The sequence below is a fragment of the Puma concolor genome, chromosome B3 (assembly GCF_028749965.1).
Source record: "Puma concolor isolate L17-30 chromosome B3, mPumCon1.1.hap2, whole genome shotgun sequence".
Classification (NCBI taxonomy): Eukaryota; Metazoa; Chordata; class Mammalia; order Carnivora; family Felidae; genus Puma; species Puma concolor.
The window spans coordinates 144409668-144429464 of NC_141672.1; the positions used below are offsets into that span (position 1 = coordinate 144409668).

Genomic DNA, 19797 nt, shown 5'->3' on the forward strand with positions numbered 1-19797 from the left:
TTTGTCCCCTCGCTGGGCCTCTGTTCCCTAGACCTGAAACATTCTCTCTCCCTCAACACACAAGCACATACCCTCAAATGGCTACCCCAACCCCACTAATCCTTTAGGCCACTAGAAGCGGTGAGGACTCTGTCCATCCATTCCCACAACTACATCTGCTTCCCTTTCTGCCATATTCATCAAAACGTGTCCTGACTTGTCACAGGAATATCTTCTCCATTAAACCCTAAAATCCATGAGGAGACTGCGTTTTGCTTGCTGGCCATGATATGCCCTGCGTCCATCCTCATCTATGGCACACACCAGGGATACGGTAAGCATCTGATGAACAAATTAATAAGACCTTTGAAGCAAGGCGCCAAGTCTTAGCCTCCACCCCCCATCCCATCAACCACGGCGGGTACTCCAGTACTGACGAATGAATGAAAAAAGAAACGGTCTCTTTCCAGGCATACCAGGATCCACGTGTGAATCCTTCCTACCATCCCAAGGGCTGCGACTAAAGCAACCCTCCCATAGCATTCTCTTCTCCAAATATTCCCATTGCTTCCTAGTAAGGCCGAGCCCCTACAGCTAGAGTGAAAAATACTCCATAATCTAGTCTATCCCGCCGACGAGGCAAGTAAGACTTAACTCCAACTCTGAAGGACTGGCTCTGATTGTGCAGAGAATGCCTTGAAGAGCAGCCCAGGCTCAGAGAGGAAAGAGTACCTACATTGATTATCCATTCTGCCATGGGCTGATGGAAAAATGGGAAATGCCATGCCATGGGAAAGTCAGTACATCTGTCATCCAGTGACCGATAATGAACTAGACGGATTCTTCTCCATCTGGGATCTTTGGACCCTTGAAGGTTTATAGACATATACTTCAGGAATCTAAGAGTTCCCTATGAGAAGTGTTCAGTTTTGTGAATTTCATTATGAAAATAATCCTTAAAATTTTTAAATAAGCAAATATCCCCCAGCAAATCCAGTGTTATCATTTGCCTTTGTATTATAAACACATTGGACCTGGGACGGCTGGCTGGCTCAGTCTGTACAGCAGGCAACTCTTGATCTCAGGGTTGTGAGTTCAAGCCCCAGGTTGGCATAGAGATTACTCATAAATTTTTTTTTAACATATACAAAAAAAATAAACACGGTGAACCCAAGTAGTATTACTTTATGTGAACTGATAGCAGAGAAAGAACACAGGAGGAACTAACATGTACATGATGTACTGTCCCAGGTAAAGGGAAAAGTGACATCATAATTTTGTAGTGATCAGAACAGAGGAAAGTAGTGGGTGAACTGAGCTGTCCCATGGAGCACACCTGACCAGCCTCGTTTAACCCAAGAAAATCTGAATTATTAGGGGTTAGCATCATATTCATACTGAGAGCTTCAACTGAGTTTGGCAAATTAGCATTTATCGTATCAAATTAATGATGTTAATTCGAATTTACTGCATTTTTAACGCTGAGTGAATTTGTTCTGTGCACATCTTTTAGTTATGATTGAACCACAACTATAATCAAAGGACTTTACGTATAAGTTTATGTTTGAATTATTTTTAAGTAACATAACCAAACTCATTTAAATGAACATGGAGGGTCTGTGAAAAAAAATTTGCCTTAAAAAGTCTATACAGGGATGCCTTGGTGGCTCGGTTGGTTGACTATCCGACTCCTGGTTTCAGCTCAGGTCATGATCTCATGGTCTGGTCTGGGATGACAGCAAGGAGCCTGCTTGGGATTCTCTCTCTCTCTCTCTCTCTCTCTCTCTCTCTCTCTCTGTGTGTCTCTGTCTCTGCCTCTCCCCTGCTCGTGCACGCACATTCTCTCTCAAAATAAATACATAAACTTGTAAATATGTAAATAAACACATAAATACATGAATATGTAAGTAAATACATTAAAAAAAGAGTCTATACATTACTCATGGCTTCATCTATCAGGAACCCTTTATTTTTATTATTTTTATTTTTTTAACGTAATCTTTACACCCAATGTGAGGCCGGAACTAACAACCTTGAGTTCAAGAGTCGCAGGCTCCAACTGAGCCAGCCAGGCACCCCTATCAGGAGTGCTTTAAAGAGGATTCATGAACTGGGTGAGAGACTGCACCAACTCTAGCTCTACAGACATGCAGAGGGCATGTATTTGTGCACATACTTTATGTATCTAAACAACACATAACACACACATCCCAGCAGTAAACCTCAGCTTTCACCCAACCATTCTCCAAGGGCTCTGAGTTCATCATGCTCACTCCTGAGTCTAACCAAGGTCACACATGTATACGCCTGTGGAAACCAGGCAGATAATAAACGAGGGAAGCTGGCCAGGGCATGAGAAAAAAAATTATTGAAACCCTCGGCCTTCTTTCTCTCTTTGTATATTTTTCTTAGCATAAAAATGTAAGTATAAGGAATATTTCATTTCCCTTTCGCCTCACTAAAAGAAAACACCATAAAAAATATGGTAAGTGGCAAATGACACCCAGCTTTGGTGTGGGAGCTCATGACAGGGTGTGGTGTGAACCTGACCAACTCGAGAATTTGTGCCCCAGTTGAGGGGCAACCACCACCCAGCTCCAGCCGATAGATGTCATATGGGGATTCAGGATAACTGCTACCAGGTCTCCTAATTTTAAATTGACATAGACACAGACAGACACAGAGGGGCACCTGAGTGGCTCAGTTGGTTAAGCGTCCAATTTCAGCTCAGGTCGTGATCTCACGGTCCATGAGTTCGAGCCCCATGAGCTCGAGCCCCGTGTTGGGCTCTGTGCTGACAGCTCAGAGCCTGGAGCCTGCTTCAGATTCTGTGTCTCCCTCTCTCTCTGCCCCTCCCCTACTCAAGCTCTGTCTCTCTCACTCTCAAAAATGAATAAATGTTTAAAAAAATTTTTTTTAAGAAATAGAAATATACACAGAAATGGAAAGAAGAAAAAGAGGGGAGAGACTGGGGAGGGAAGAAGGAGGGAAGGAAGGGAGGGAGGGAGGGAAAGAAAAAGGAAGAAAAAGGAGAAAAAGAGAGAGAAAGGAAGAGAAAGAAAGAAAGGAAAAAAGAGAGGACGGAAGAAAAAAAGAGAAAGGAAAAGAAAAAGAAAGGAAGAGATAGAAAAAAAGAGAAAGGAAGAGAAAAAAGAAAAAGAGTGAAAGAGAGAAAGAAAATGAAAGGAAGAGAAAGAAAGAGAGAAAGGAAGAAAAAGAAAAGAAAGATTGATTCGATATGAAAATGTCCCAATTAAAAACTTCTGGCAACATATTCAAGAAGTTTCCCCAAACACCGTACTGGCCAAAAAAACAACGTGTCTGCAGCTGAAGTGAGCGGGGGACCCGCAGCGCAGCCGCTCGGCCCCCAGCTCGGCGTCCAGCCCGCCCCGCATCTGCAGATCCTCCGCGGTGCTCGCGACGGTCCTTCAAGGTCAGCACTCGGGGGCCTCAAGGCCTCGCCGGCTCCCGCGGACCCTCCTCCCCGCGGCCCTGCGCGGACACTCCTCTTGGCTCTCCATCCTCCACTGCCTCACTCCGCAGTTTCCCAACCTCCGGGTGTTTGTCTCGGCTCGCGCCTTGCTCATTCCTCCTGGACCCTCCTCCGTCACCAGCGACGCCGTGCACCTTGCCAGCCCTCCTAACACATCCGGGCCGAGCGCAGTACAGCGGGCCGAGAAGGCACCTCCGCGGAGCGGAGAGGGAAGCCTCCTTCGCACGCGATGCGCCCCCCCCTCCCCCAGGCCCACCCCCGCGGCTCCCCCACCCCTCCCCGGGCCCCGCGGCCCTCCCCGCCCCGCCGGCCACAGGCGCTGGCTGGCGGAGGATGTGCGGAGCCCCGCGAAGCCGCGCCGCCCGCCTCCGAGCCGTTGGTGATTTCCTCCCGGGGCTCCGTTCGCCCTCCCCCTCAGGCCGCCCTCGCGCCGCCGCCCTCCCGCCTCCGCGGGGCCGCGCCAGGGGCCGGCGGGCGGGGGAAGCGCCGAGGCCGCGGCCGCGCCGGCCCCGCTCCCCCGCGCGGCCCCGCCGCCGCTGCCGCCGCCGCCGCCCGCGCCCCCGGGGCCCTCACCCGCGACAGGGTGAGGTCGGTCATGAGCTGCTCGAAGGCCCGCGTCTCCTCGGCCTGCCGCTGCGTGTGCAGCGCGATCTTCTCACTGAACTTCCGCGGGTTGGCGCTGCCGGAGCCCGGCGAGGCGGCCATGGCGCGGGCCCGGGGCCCGGCGGGAGGGGGAGACGGCGGGCGCGGGGCCTGCGCCTCGGCCCGCGCGTCCGTCCGCAGGCCGCCCGAGCCGCCGCCCGAAGGCCCGTCCTCCGGCGCGACCCGGCAGAGGAGCCGCCGCGGCCCCACAGCCAGCGAGCGGCCGGGAGCGCGCCGAGGTCCGCCCCCGCGCGGCCGGCCCCGCCCTCGCCGCGGCCCGCCCGCCGCCCCGCCGCCCCGCCGCCCCGCCGCCCCGCCGCCCGAGGGCTGCAGCCGGCGCTCCCGGCCGGGCCCGGGCCCGCGGCCCGCGGCGCCCCGGAGCGAACCCCGTCTGCAAAGCACACCCGCGCCGACGCGTGCGAGCAGCGGCGTGACTGGCGGGCTGCAGCGCGGGGGGCAGGGGGGAGGGGGGCATCCTGGCCTCGGGGATTACGATTTGGGAACCGGCTTCCAGCACCCTTTGCCCCCCCACCCCCACCCCAGTTCCGCCGCTTTGCCTCCCTCCTGCCCGCCGCCGCCCCCCCCCCCGAGGGGGGGTGGGGAGAGACGACTGGGCGCCCGAAGCCCGAGCGTTCCCTCCAGCGGCTCCGGCGCCGCGGGGCCTACGCCCGCCCTCGGTGGGCTCCGCTCGCGGTCCCCCCGGGCGCGCGCAGGGACAGCCACCAACTCCGCACCTCAGTTTGTAAAACCACCTGGCGACGTGCGCACCCTGGTGCCGCCGTCCCCGCCCGCGTGCAAACTCCGCGCCCCTCTTCCAGGTTCCCTCCGAGTCTCCCCGCCCCCAGCCAGGTGCCGGCCTCCCCGCTGTCCCCGCTCTTCTGCCGTCCAGCAGCTGCTCTCCCGCGACGTCGCCCTGCAGAATATGGGCAGCGCTGAGTGGGGCTGTGTTTTGTAAATTAGGCAACACGGGAGACACGCGGACGAGTACAGAAAATAGTATTGACGACACCCACGCCCCCCACTCGAGATTAAACCTAAAACACTCTGCTCCACTTGCTTGGTATTTATTAAAGAAAGATAAATTTAGACCTAACTAAAGCCCCACGCTTATTCTTTCTCTTTCCTCCCTAGTCGCTGTTGTGCGTATCGTTCTACTCATGTTTTTATAGTTTTATTACGTATGATACATGAATCTGCCAACTGCGCTGAGTACCAACTTCTGGGTTTTAGTTTTACAAAAATGACATCATGCCGAATAGTCTTTTGCAACCTTTGTCGTTTCCTATTATGTTTTTGAGATTCGTTTATGATTTAACTGCTCTGTAGTAGTATTTCATTGTTTTTCACGTGTCTCAGAGCATATAGCTGGATTGCTTAGAATTTTTAGCATGAGACTGTATCTCTGCTAGCTAGAGTTTAGCTTGTTTTGTTATGATTGGATTAATTTTAATTATAACTGAATTCTTCTGTTTTATTTTGTGGTATTTACCATACTTTTTCTTCTTACTTTCTGCTTTCCTGTTAATGTCTGGGTTCAGTTTCAGAGAACAGAATTCATTCTGGAAACTTTAAGTACAAAAGGATTTACTCTAGGGTATAAAATGGCTTAAGGATTTCTCTGGAGGGTGAAGATTCTAGGTTGGCCATTCAGGAGTGACTTTGGGAGCCACTTTGAGACTCTGAGAGCAGAACCAGGCCACCAGAAGAGCCACTGCCCCTTCTGAAATCTGGAAGCTACTTACTGAATTGGCAAGCTGTCTCTACAGCTGCCAGCTTCTGAACCTGTACAGCTATTGTGATGATAAGACTCCACTGAAGAGAAATCAGACACCTCCCCGGCTGTCCTCACAAACAGAAACAGCACACACCCAGACCCTGCTTCACTTTCGCCTTACAAACCAAATCAGAGGGAAAGTCTGATTGGAAGAGCCAAAATGGCATCCAGAATTCCAGCTTTCGAAATACAGCAAGGCACGGTTGGACGTCAGAATGGGTATTGAACTAATTCCACAATGTTCATCCACTGATTCCCCAAGGCAGTTGTCCACCATAGCTCCCTTTTATTGCCCTGAATGACTGGTTTTTATTTCCATATTTCTCCTATCTGATTTGGAAGATATCCTATTCCATTTCTATCCTTATTATGGTTAGCCTGATCATTTTTAATCCCTTAATCAAATAAATACACGTGAGTTGTTTAGCAATAGTTTAACAAGGCCCATAATTTTAAAAAGAAGCAATTCCCAATTCCCACTGGAAATAAATTTGTCCTGCTGTTTTGTGATTTTTGTTTTCAGTTTTAGATATTATTTATTTTCTGTTATGGAAAAGGATGCCCTGGCTATTTTGTATCCTCAACAAAAATATGATCTTCCCTGCTCCCATTCTTTCAATGTGGTTATATGATCATTTTTGGTAAGTCACTAAAGTGCTTACATAGTGTGCTATAGTTCCATTTTTATACTGTTGGTGGGGGGGGGGTAATCACGGCCTCTGCTTTTTATTTGCTTACATTTTTATCAACCCATTGCAACCTCTTTCCCAAACTCTCCAACAGAGCAGTGGAAGACATCACTGTGGGTGTGAATGGTCAGCTGGGGGGGAAACTTCTCTCCCGGAGTACACTGACCTCTTGTTCCGCCCGGACTGCTTGCGCTACGGGCCTACTGAGTGCTGTCGTGCTGGCCCTGTCTTCACCTCCATCCCGTCATCCCCCGTCCTCTGACCTGCTTCCTACACCCCGGGTTGTGGTCTGCTTCACATCCTCCTTCATTTTAGTGGAGAACATTCTCCCATAGTTTCCTGACGGGGGGGAGAAAGAGTACAGAAAAGATAAAATCCTTGCAACCGAGTGTGTGTTCATTTTACTCTCCTATTTGATTGACAGCCTCGCTAAGAATAGTCTGGTTCGCGGGAAGTCTTGCTCACTTAGATCTCTGAATGTATTGCTTCACTGTTTTCTCGCTTCTCAGGTTGCTTTTGAGAAGGCCACTCACATTCTGTTTTCTTTGTGGCTGACCTGGTTTTCGAGGGCCGGTATTGTTTGTTTATTTTTGTTTTGTCTCCCTCCCCATTCTCTGCAGGCTTAGTGTGCTGATGTTTTATGACGATGTGCCTTGGTGTGGAGCTTTCGTTGTCTGCTGTGCAGGGCGGCGATACGTGTGCAGAAACCGGACACCTCACCCTTCAGTTCTGAAAACCTGTCTTATTGTTTGGTAATTTTCACTTACTTTGCTCTCTCTTTCTGGAATATCTATCAGTCAGCTAATAGGTCTTCTACAATGCTCTTCCAATTTTCTTCTATTTTCTATTTCTTTTCATCTCGTTGTTGTTGTTCTGTCTCCTGATACGGTTTCTCAACTTTATCCTCTGACCCTTCTATTCAACTTTTATTTGTGTGATTATCTTTTTAATTTCTAAGAGCTTTTTCCTGGTTTCTGAATATTTCTTTTCTAACAGCATCCTGTACTCATTTCATAGACGTGCTATTAATTACAGGTTGTTTGTTTCTGCTTTTACGTTTTCTTCTACTCCTTACATTGTCTGCCTCTGTCTTGTCGGAGGTCAGGTTTTTAGTTTGTTCACTTTGATCTCCATCGAGAGGCTTTCCCCGAATCTCTGGTGATCCTTTACTCTAAATTCATAATTTAGACAGAGATGCTAAATATGTGTAATTCCTTGTTTCTGGAAATAAAAATGTTTTAAAATATGTATTTTTAAGTATTCTGTAGCAGAGATTGCTAGTTATCTCCCAATGCCCAGTCTCCCCTGCTTCCTTTATTAAAAGAAACCCTGACCTTTAGCTGGGCACAGCTTCACCCAACTAAAGCCAGTTAAAGACTACATTTCCCACTCTCCCCTGCAAATAGGTGTGGTCATGTGATTATGTTTCACCCAATAGGGTGGCCCTAGCAAATAGGTGTGGTCATGTGATTATGTTTCACCCAATAGAGGGTGAGCAGAAGTAATACAGGCAACTTTCTCTAGCAGTTACTTGACAAAAGGAGAGTGGACTCTTTCCACTTCTCACTGGCTGGAATATGGTTGCAGTAACTACATTGGGAGGAGCTATCTTAGACCATTAGATAAAAACTATGTGTTGAGAATGACAGAACAATGGTAGCAAAGGGACCTGGGACCCCAGCACTGTGGAACCACAATTATTAGCTCTGGACTCCTTCTAGAGCATTATGTGACTGAAAGATAACAATCAATTTTGTTTAAAGCCTTGTTATTTTGGCCTTTGTCACAGGAATCAAACCAGGACCAGTTATATTTAAATGAAAAAAAATTCGTCTAAACATATCAACATATGGTTAACAATGGTTGCCTTTGAGGATGTAGAGACTACTGGGAAAATTATCTTCTGATTTACACATTTCTTTCTCTCTCTCTTTTTTTTTTTTTTTTTTTTTTTGTTTATTTTTGAGAGAGAGAGAAAGCAGGGAGGGGCAGAGAGAGGAGCGAGAGAATCCCAAGCAGGCCCCATGCTGTCAGCACACAGCCCGATTTGGGGCTTGAACTCATGAACCATGAGATCATGACCTGAGTCAAAATCAAGAGTCAGATGCTTAACTGACTGAGCCACCCAGACACCCCTGTTCTACACATTTCTAAATGATATGCATTTTTAAATATTTTTTAATGGTTATTTTTATTTTTGAGAGACACAGAGCATGAATGGGGGAGGGACAGAAAGAGAGGGAGACACAGAATCCAAAGCAGTCTCCAGGCTCTGAGCTGTCAACACAGAGCCTGCCGCAGGGCTCGAACGCACAAACCATGAGATCATGACCTGAGCCGAAGTCGGACGCTCAACCGACTGAGCCACCCAGGTGGCCCTAAATGATATGCATTTTTAAAAAGAAGTATGTATTTCTATTAACATCAGGAAAAAATAAAAAAGAATGAATGCCATTTAGTTTTAAACAACTGACTGTAAGCTCTGTGTGCATGTGCCGGGCTTCTTGACTTGTGAATTCGCTGTAGGGTATTGAGAGAAACCCAGAGTTTTCATTGCTTGTCCCCCAGATAACAGTATCCCTAGGATCGGTTTTGTCTTGTTCTGTTTTGTCTTACACACTCAGTTCCTCCCACCTGAGGAATCTTCCAGTCTACCCTCCAGGACAATAAGCCTGGCTACTACATTCTGAGCGCCAAGTGGGAAAAAAGACCTAAGTGTCTCACCATTTGATGTGGCTTGCTCTTTACCCATTTTCAGGTGGCACCTCACTCCCAGCTTTTTCTTTGCCTTACCCAAAGTTCAGAATCTCTTTGGCTCAGTTTCCCTAGAAGTATAACCTCCTGTCCACGGTCACGGAGGAAAGGAGTCATCACTTAGCTTTGAGCAATCAGGGAGGGGATCTGGGCGTCTAATTACTCCTTGCACACGCTTTCAAGCAATATTTGTGTTTTCAGCCCTGTCCCTCCCTTCCTCTAGTGCCTCTGGTCCACTCTCTGAGATTCTTTGATGTAAATCATGACTCTCAGGCATTTGGTTTCAGCTTTCTTTGTTCCCCTTTGTCACTCACAACTGATGTATGTGTGATGGGCCATGGCCAGGTCTTCCAGCAGAAAGCCCCTACCTGGACAAAAGTGCAAAGCTAAGGCACAGGCAAGGAAAGGGGGCATAAGTTGGACACCCCAAGAATTTCAAGACCTGGGGGTGCCTGGCTGGCTCAGTCAGTTGGGCATCTGACTTCAGCTCAGGTCATGATCTTGCGGTTCATGAGTTCAAGCCCCCTCATTGGGCTCTGTGCTGACAGCTCAGAGCCTGGGGCCTGCTTCAGATCCTGTGTCTTTCTCTCTGTCCCTCCTCTGCTCATGCTCTCTGTCTCTGTCTCAAAATAAATAAATAAACCTAAAAAAAAAGTAATTTCAAGACCCGAACCTGGACCCAGAATCAGGACCTAGACGGTGTGTGCTGCCGTAAGCCAAGTTGTTTCCGGATGCTCACGTGGCTGCTCCAGCAGAAGTGGAATTACAAACCTGGGAGCTTTATTTTGAAGCTCCTCAGGCCTGCTGACCACAGCCACCACCCCCCTGGGCATCTCCCTATGAAGAACAGAAGGAAAACACTGGGAATTCACAGTCATTAAGATGTCTCCTTTGTCTAAGTCAGGCATCAGCAAACTTCTCGTTGCAGAGGGCCAGACAGTAAGTATTGTAAGTTTTGCAGACCACAGGGTCTTATCTCCTTGGAACTATTCACCTTTGCCATTGAAGCAGGAAAGCAGCCATAAACAACACATAAATTCACAGGGCAGGATTCCAATGAAACTTCATTTATAAAAACAGAGAGTGGATCAGATTTGGCCCAGTGACTGTAGATTGCTGAACCTGGTCTAAGTTATTCTCATACCTTTTCATGTTTGATAAAGTTTGTAAGAGAATTGCTCAGGATTTATGGTATCAGTTATTTGAAGGTTCAGAACTTTGAAGACTTAAAAAAAGTCTTCTGGCTTCTTTTGGTGCCAGGGCTGGTGCTGTTAGCTTCATTTCTGTTCCTTTGTAGATAATCTTTCTCTTTGTCTTGGTTACTTTATAGTTTTGTTACAAGATGCTGAGTTGTGGATTTTGTTTTATTTATCTTGTTTAGAACTCAATATATTTCGGTCTGAAGACCTGTATAAGGATTAGATTTTGCTCCAACAGAAAATCTCCCCAAAAGTGACTTTAAACAGAATGAAAGATTATTTCTCTCCCATGTAGAACTCAAGGTATTATTAGGGCACTGGCCTGACCCAGTCAGTAGAGCATGTGACCCTTGATCTTGAGGTTGCAAGTTCAAGCCCCACATTGGGCATGGAGCTCACTTGAAAAGAAAAGAAAAAAAAGAAACGAAAAGGAAGGAAAGAAAGAAAGAAAATGAAAGGAAGGAAGGAAGTCAAGGTATTTATCTTATTGCTTTGCCAACTTCATGGTGCAAGATGGTGGCACCAACATTCTAAGAACAAGATAGAGGAACGTGAGAATGGGGAAAAGGGCATATGCACTGTGTCTCTTGAGGCAGGTTCTCAGAGGCTGCTACATTAACTTCTTTTTATATCCATCCCATTGAACAGAACTTACATGGCCACACCTAAATACAAGAAAGCCATTTGCCCAGCTAAAAATCAGGAATCTATTATAATGGAACAGTGGATCTCAAACTAGCATTCATCAGAATCACTGAAGAGCTTATTAAAACACAGATTCCTGGGGCGCCTGGGTGGCGCAGTCGGTTAAGCGTCCGACTTCAGCCAGGTCACGATCTCGCGGTCCGTGAGTTCGAGCCCCGCGTCAGGCTCTGGGCTGATGGCTCAGAGCCTGGAGCCTGTTTCTGATTCTGTGTCTCCCTCTCTCTCTGCCCCTCCCCTGTTCATGCTCTGTCTCTCTCTGTCCCAAAAATAAATAAACGTTGAAAAAAAAATTAAAAAAAAAACACAGATTCCTGAGCCCCACTTTTGAATGTATGATTCAGTAGATCTTGGATAGGGCTGAGAATGTGCATTTCTAACAAGCTATCAGGTGATGCTGATGCTGCCTGCTCTGGGACCTCACTCCAAGGACCATAGCATTACATGAGGGGAGAACATATACTGAAGAACAACTGGAAGACTCTGCTACACACCTTTCAAATGTTCTAGAAATTTTTCTAAAAATCTCTTCAAACACTGCTTCTTCTCTATATTCTCTATTCTTTCCCTCTCGAAGTTCAGTTAGATGTATATCAAACTTTCTCATTCTATTTTTCATATCTTTTTACCTCCCTTTCATATTTTCCCACTCTATTTCTGTGCTACATTCTGGGTAATTTCCTTAGATCTATCTTCCACTTTATTAACTCCTCTCTTCAGCTCTGTCTAACCTGCTGCTTAACCTGTCTATTGAGTTTTATCTTCTTTAAGAACTATGTTTTCCCATCTAATCTTTTCAAATCTGGCTGATCTTTATTTAGAGTCTGTTCTTTTCTTATTTTTAATTCCTTCTTTCATGCCTTTATACTAGTTTGATATTCTCTTTCAGCATGTAGTTCTATTAGCACAAGTGTGGGGACCTCTGATTCTATTTGTTGTATCCACTCGCTCTTGCTTATGATGAATTGTTTCCTAAAGTTTTTAGCTATGCTTTCATCTTTAGGGGGCTTTATTTTTTTCCTGTGGGAATCCTGGGGAGTGGGGATATGACTGAAATGTAGTTTTGCTTTGTTCCATGAGCTATAGGAGAATCAGTTACTAGACATGGGGATTTCATTACATGGATACTATAAATGCAGACCCTAAGCCCATATCGATCCAAGTTTTTGGTTTCTTAAGGGGATTGTTTTCCCCTGGAGCCCAGCCAGAAATAGCCAAACTTCTTTGTTAACTTTGCCAGTGGATAGATTTCACTCTTTTGGGCTGAAATTTTACCCTGCTTACAAGCTAATGCAGTAATCTGTTACTGTTTCATGGATTCTGGCAGCAGGCATGAGATTTCTGGGTGAGAGACACCACACAGCAAGCAGCATGAGCATCATTTTTGTGTCAATTCTCCTTACCCATCAAGTCCCACTGGGGTGATGCACATACAGTGGGTTCTGTTACAATAGAACGAGCCTGTTCTTTGTGCCGGAAGAAGGCATTACTTGATCTCTCAGAGTTGCTTGCTGCAAACACATCCCTGAGAAATGCCCAGTAAAGAAGGATCAGAGGTTTGCATTTGTGGCATGACCAACCAGAATGTCCGAGAATGCTCAGGAAGACTGCTTCTCCCAACATACCTGAGGACCTGAGGGTCCTGGCTTGGGACTCTCTGGGCATTAAAAACCGAAACTCCCATTTTCACAGCCAAGAAGATCCTAAGGTGATGTGATAACTAAATGTCATGTGAAGTCCTGGATCAGAAAAAGGATAATAGGAAAAAACTGGGGAAATCTGAATAAAGTGTGGATTTCTTTTAAAACTCGAAACTCCTAGATTGCTGGAAGAGATAACCACATGCTTACTATTTTAGTCACTTGAGAATTTTCTTTTCTTGTGAGTTCAAGTATGCATTACAGATTTTGTTATGTTTTACCCAGTATTTCTAGGTATGTTACTATTTTCCGTTTGCCTTTGTCTATGACTTTGTTGGAACCCAGGTGTCTGTTTAAAATTTATATTCCTATATCCCATCCCCAGAGATTATGACTTTTACAGACTGGACTGTAGCCCAGGATTCTGCCTTTGTAACAAATGATTCTGTTACAGGTGGTTTGGGGGTCAAACCTTAAGAAATGCTGCCGTTAAGAATGGAATCATAGGATGGGTCCAAGAATTAATATGGCCTGTAGTTTTCAAATTGAAAGCATTCAGCTTCTTAGTTTGGCAGACATTCCCTCCAATCTTCTATTGCAGAGACCAGAGCGGCAGATCCCCCTTCCCAGCCTCCCTCATCTGGGGGGTCAGCAACATGTCCAGTTTGGTTATTGAGACGTAGGGGCAAACCTCGTGGAAAACTTATAGGTAAACTTTGGGTTTTCAGATACTAGGAACACATTTAGCCACCGCTAACCCCTTTTTCTATATACTTTGAACGCAGAGGTGATGCCTGGAGCTCTGGAGCCGTCTTGCAACCAGGGAAAGAGAAAGCATAAGAACAAATTCAGCATTCAGAAAGACAAAAAACAACTTTGCCATTGTTGGATAGCTTAACCAGCACCTAGTTTTCCTCTGGATTTATGTGAAATAAATTTGTGGAAATCACTAGACGTCAGCTTTCCTTTCTTGCAGCCAAAATCATTCCTGATGCACGTAAAGATCCTCATTTCTTTAAAACTTTTTATATTTTACATAATTTCAGATTTATAAAAAAGTTGCAGGGGTGCCTGGGTGGCTCACTCGGTGAGGCATCCGCCTCTTGGTTTCAGCTCAGGTGGTGATCTCATGGTTAATGGGTTTGAGCCCCACATCAGGCTCTGCACTGTCAGCGCAGAGCCTGCTTGGGATTCTCTCTCTCCCTCTCTTTGCCCCCTCCCCTGCTCATGCGTGATCTCTCTCTCAAAATAAATGAATAAACTTTTTTTTTTTTTTAAGTTGCAATAGGGGCATCTGGGTGGCTCAGTCAATTGAGCGTCCGACTTTGGCTCAGGTCATGATCTCGTGGTCCGTGAGTTCGAGCCCCACATCAGGCTCTGTGTGGACAGCTCAGAGCCTGGAGCCTGCTTTGGATTCTGCGACTCCCTCTCTCTCTGCCCCTCTCCTGCTCATGCCTCTATCTCTCCCTCTCTCAAAAATGAACAAACATTATAAAAAAAGAAAGAAAGAAAGAAAAAAATTGCAATAAAATAAAGAATTCTTAGGGCGCCCGCTGGCTCAGTCAGTAGAGCATGCGACTCTTGGTCTTGGGGTTGTGAGCTTGAGCCCCATCTTGGCTGCAGAGATTACTTAATAAAATTAAAAAAAAAAAACCTCATATATTCTTTACCCAGATCCTCTAAGTATTTTTCTGCACTTACTTTATCATTTCTTTCTCTATATATAGTTTTTTCTAAACCATTTGAGAGTAAGTTGGTATGTGCCCCTTTATCCCTAAGTACTTCACTGTTTATTTCACAAAAACAAGGATATTCTCTTACATAATCACAGTGTCATTATCAACATCAGGAAATTGACATCGATATAGTACTGTTTTCTGATCTACAGATTTATTGGAATGCTTACCAACTACCCACTAATATTCCTTTTTATAAGTTTATTTATTTTTTAAAGTTTATTTATTTATGTGGTGGGGGGGGAGAGAGAATCCCAATCAGATCCCACATTGTCAGCACCGAGCCAGATATGGGGCTCAAAGCTGAAACCAAGAGTCAGATGCTTAATTGACTGAGCCACCCAGGTTCCCCTCCCAGTAATATTCTTTACGGCAAATGGAAATCTAAGATCATTCCCTATATTCAGTTATGTTTCTTGGCATCTTTCATCTGGAACAGTTGTTCAATTTTTATGTCTTTCATGACTTTGGAAATTTTTGAAGTGACAAGTCCATTATTGTGTAGAATGTCCGTTAATTAGGGTTCATCTTGTATGTTCTCATGGTTTCAGATTATGCATTTTTGGCAGGAATACCACAGGGACAATGTTGTGTTCTTCTCAATTTGTCCATCAGGAGGCAGATGATGTGTAGATTGTGTAGAATGTCCGTTAATTAGGGTTCATCTTGTATGTTCTCATGGTTTCAGATTATGCATTTTTGGCAGGAATACCACAGGGACAATGTTGTGTTCTTCTCAATTTGTCCATCAGGAGGCAGATGATGTCAAGTTGTCCCATTACTGATGTTAAGCTTGGATCATTTGATTAAGGTGGGGTCTGCCAGTTTCCTCCACTGTCAAGTTTAATTTTTCCTTCTGTAATCAATAAGACTCTTGAAGGGAGAGACTTTGAGAATAGATAAATACCTCACTATCCAACTTGCACCCACTAGTTTTAGCCTCCATTGATGATTCTTGCCCTTTCCCTATTTGTTTATCTTAGAATGGGCTCATGAATTCTCACTTTATCCAATAGGATATGATCCATTACTGTTACTATTTTTGTACTTAAATTATCCCAGATTTGACCTTCAAGCTGGCTTCTGTGTCCTTTTAACATGTCCCCATCCATTTTTTAGTTGTCGTTGTTGTTTTTCTTCTGGACACAGCCAGATGACCTAGGCTTATCTAGCACTTCTCTGCTCAGCCCCAGAATCAGCCATTTTTCCAAGGAATATCAGTTTCTTTTCATGGAAACAGGTGTTTGAGCACCAGCTCTGTTTTCCAAAGCTCATTCTTTCTTAGCTGGCTTTTTTATAAGAGGAGCGACCCTTCAACTCCTATCGTGTCATCCTTTCTATTATGTGTCTGTTCAACACCTTCCTCCAGATTTTTCCTTCACCCTCCAGATCTCTGCGTCTGGAATTGGGAATGTGTTTCTCCAGAGGCAAAGGCCAGTGGCTATGAATAAGTACAATCTTTCTCAAGTACACATGCTTACATACTCATATCAGAGTTATTTCCTAGACAATTTGGGGCAAAATAGAGAATCAATATGTACAATTTAAGGTCAACGATGTTTAAGCAATAATTTTACCAAACTTGAGATGTAGAATGGAATCTAAAACTCCTTAGCAGACGTGAGATACAAATGCACGTCTTTGCTTTTTTGTTTCCTAAGTAATATTTTCTAGTTCTTAAAAGCTTAGCGTTTCAGAGTGTGGCCCAAGGAACACGAGTTTCACAGAAGTTTCCTGCAACGTAAGCGGTCGGATTTCGATGTCAAATACATTGCGGGGAGCTCGGTAACAAGAAGTTAAGCAGGTTTCCCGTGGTATTGATATGCCGACGTCCGTTGTGACTTGCCCACCCGGTGGGATGATGGAACACAGTGCTTCCCCATTCCCCAACACTCCTGATGGTGAATAACTCAGGCGGAGGGCTGCCTGGCCCCGTCCCACAGGGTCCATGTGCCCAACAGCCAGTAAGTCACCTCTACTTCCTAACTATCCCCAGAATTCACTCACATCTGTCCATACTAACGCTCATTATCCAATTCAGGCCACCCAATCTCTCGCTGATTGAGGCCTTAATTGGTCCACTTGTGTATCAGGGTCCCAGCAGGAAACAGATGGCACACACAAACTGGTAATTTGGAGAAAAGTTAATAAAGACAGCGGGCAGGGTTTAGGGATCAGGCTCCCCTGCTGCTATTTAGAGCAGGAACCATTAGCACTCTGTGCCCTAAGGGCCCTGGGGAGGGATTGCTTACTGCCGAGGGCAGAGGGTGGGTGTTTGGCGTTTGGTAGGGAGAGGCAGGCCCTGGTGGTAACCCAGAAGAAGTCCTAACTAACCCTGCCTTCCCCCAGACCTCCAGTCTCCTTGGGATGCCCGCTGTGGGCCAAACACAAGCAGAAGCTGGAGGGAAACAGTGCCCCAGACCATGGGGCCAGCTTCCCAGGGCACAGAGGAAAGTGAGGGCGGAGAGTGGGTCTGCAGGGCCACACGAAACATACCTCGCCCACGCTGTCTTGAGTCTTACCTCCTTAGCCCCATTCCTCCTCCGTGGGTCTCAAGTCCACATCTGAATATTTCTCATTCTTCTTAAAATCCATAACTACTCCCAATTATTTCTGGAATAAGATTGGTGGTTTAGTCCTAGCTCATTAGAACTGAGGTCAGCCTCTCTTCCAAAGTCTGTGTTCAGTGACCAGCGTCAACAAGCTTGAAATCAGTGACGGGGAAGCACTGACCCCACGGAATTGGCAAATGCTACTAATCAGGGCATTAATTTTTCCCTTTCAGAAGGCTGTATATATATATAAAAAGCGTTTTATTTAAAAACTTGTTATGAACTCAGGAAATGTTCTCTTTTTTTAAAGTTTATTTATTTTGAGAGAGAGAGAGAGAGAGAGCGCGCACACGTGCCAGGGGGAGACAAACAGGGAGAGAGGGACAGAGAGAGAATCCCAGGCGAGCTGTGCACTGTCAGTACAGAGCCTGAGGCCAGGCGGAACTCACGATCAGGAGAGATCATGACCTTGAGATCTCGGACCTGAGCCGAAACCAAGAGCTGGATGCACAACCAACTGAGCCACCCTGGTGCCCCAGGAAATGTTCTCTTAAAAGTAACTACTTCAGGGGCACTTGGGTGGCTCAGTTGGTTAAGGTCCAACTTTGGCTCAGGTCACGATCTCGTGGTTCACAAGTTTGAGCCCCAAGTTGGGCTCTGTGCTGACAGCTCAGAGCCTGGCGCCTGCTTCGGGTTCTCTGTCTCCCTCTCTGCCCCTCCCCTGCTCACGCTCTCTCTCTCTCTCTCTCTCTCTCTTTCAAAAATAAACATTAAAATTTTTCTAAAAAATAAAAAAATTAATTACTTCATTGGAGCACCGGGCTGGCTTAGTTGGTAGAGCATGCAATTCTTGTTCTCACAATCGTGAGTTCAAGCCCCACGTTGAACAGAGAGATTATTAAAAAACAAACAAAAGTAACTACTTCATTGAAAAAGCTTAGAAACAACGGCAACCTAAGGGCCATAAGCCTTCCCAGCACCAAGACCGTATTCCCTACTTCTGTTTCCCACTAAAAGTTGCCAGGGCTCCCTGGAGAAACGGTTGATTCCAGGTCTGTGGTGAGAAAAACAAGATGAAAGTGAAACATATCCCAGAAAGCAAGGCGCTACCAAAGGCTACTGGGGTCATGCCAAAAGTGACAACAATCGCTGTCACTGTGAAGTTACTTCCACCAGCAAAGGAGACAATTTGAGCATTTAAAAAACAAACGAACAGGGGCACCTGGGTGGCTCAGTCAGTTGAGCGTCCAGCTGCGGCTCAGGTCATGATCTCGCGGTCTGTGAGTTCAAGCCCCGCATCGGGCTCTGTGCTGACAGCTCAGAGCCTGGAGCCTGCTTTGGATTCTGTCTCCCTCTCTCTCTGCCCCTCCCCCACTCATGCTCTGTCTCTCTCTGTCTGTCAAAAATAAACATTAAAACAAACAAAAAACCTACAGTGGATTGAAAGACATCAAATCTATAAAAACTCGGGGCACCTGGGAGGCTCAATTGGTTGGGCATCCGTCATGGTTTCATGGGTTCAAACCCCGCGTCGGGCTCCACACTACTTTGGACTCTCTGTCTCCCTCTCTCTCTGCCCCTCCCCAATTTGCGCTCTCTGTCACTCTCAAAATAAATAAACATAAAAATAATCTTATAAAAACTCCAGGAGTCATAAAGACTTTAAAAATACAAAAAAACCCCAAAAAAACCCAACAACCCAAAAAATCCTCAGCGGTCATCTTTGGAAGGTGTCAGGGGAAACCAGTAAATAACGAGTATTTATCATCTTTTCCTGTATGAATATTCCTCAAGGTAACCAAATAGTTGATGACAGGAAATTATTTTTAGAAGAATTCTGACTGATAAATGAAGAAGGAATGATAGATTTGGAATATCACCATTTTGCAACCCCCAGTAAAATAAGAAATCTAGGCCGTCATTATCAGTGGCTGCTGAATGCATGGGTATGTGATGAAAAGCTGATGGGAAAGTTATTTTAAAAAATATGTCAAATGGGCAACTTTGAACCCACTGACCAGTCTTTATTTACATCATGAAAAGGTAAGTCGGTGGTGTGATGTAATAAAAACTCTGAAATATTCTTGCCAAAAGGTTGAAACTGAGTGAGGTCCACAAAGATATAAGAAATCCAGAATGTATAAATTCTACAGGAGCAACATCAACTAAACTATAAGATTTTAAAAAAGAGAGCGAGTGGGGCGCCTGGGGGGCTCAGTCAGTTAAGCGTCCGACTTCAGCTCAGGTCAAGATCTCACGGTTCGTGGGTTCGAGCCCTGCGTTGGGCTCTGTGCTGACAGCTCAGAGCCTGGAGCCTGCTTCAGATTCTGTGTCTCCCTCTCTCTCTGCCCCTCCCCCACTCACGGTCTGTCTCTCTCTGTCTCTCAAAAATGAAAAGAGAGAATTTATAGATGAAAGATTTAAAAGACTTGTCAAGTAAATGTAATATGTATACATTGTTAGGCACCTGATTCAAACATATGAACTATTTGAGCAAGTACAAGATGGGGAAACTGAAGCATTCCATGTCTGATTTTTAAAATTATTTAAATATGATAATGGTTTGGGGATTTTTTTCAAAAGTCCTTACATGTAAAGATTGAGATTTCTCACCCCGGTACTATTGACATTTTGGAC

General features: G+C 45.7%; 1 protein-coding gene and 1 long non-coding RNA gene across 4 annotated transcripts in view; one reads left to right on the forward strand and one right to left on the reverse strand.

Annotated features, from left to right (window-relative positions):
* CRTC3 (CREB regulated transcription coactivator 3) overlaps window positions 1-4352 on the reverse strand; it is a 157619-nt gene extending 153267 nt beyond the window's left edge. For all 3 annotated transcript variants that reach the window (XR_015252950.1, XR_015252949.1, XM_086711627.1), the window contains exon 1: window positions 4046-4352. Coding sequence is in view for 1 of the 3 variants with exons in the window: in XM_086711627.1 (XP_086567753.1) it covers window positions 4046-4177 (132 nt within the window). In the remaining 2 variants the exon portion in view is untranslated. The remainder of the gene's footprint in view (window positions 1-4045) is intronic.
* Window positions 4353-4434: 82 nt separating this feature from the next.
* On the forward strand, window positions 4435-13821 carry LOC147580471 (uncharacterized). Its single transcript, XR_015252951.1, has 2 exons — window positions 4435-7329; window positions 13658-13821. It is a non-coding gene; the product is annotated as an uncharacterized LOC147580471 (long non-coding RNA).
* Window positions 13822-19797: the final 5976 nt, after the last annotated feature.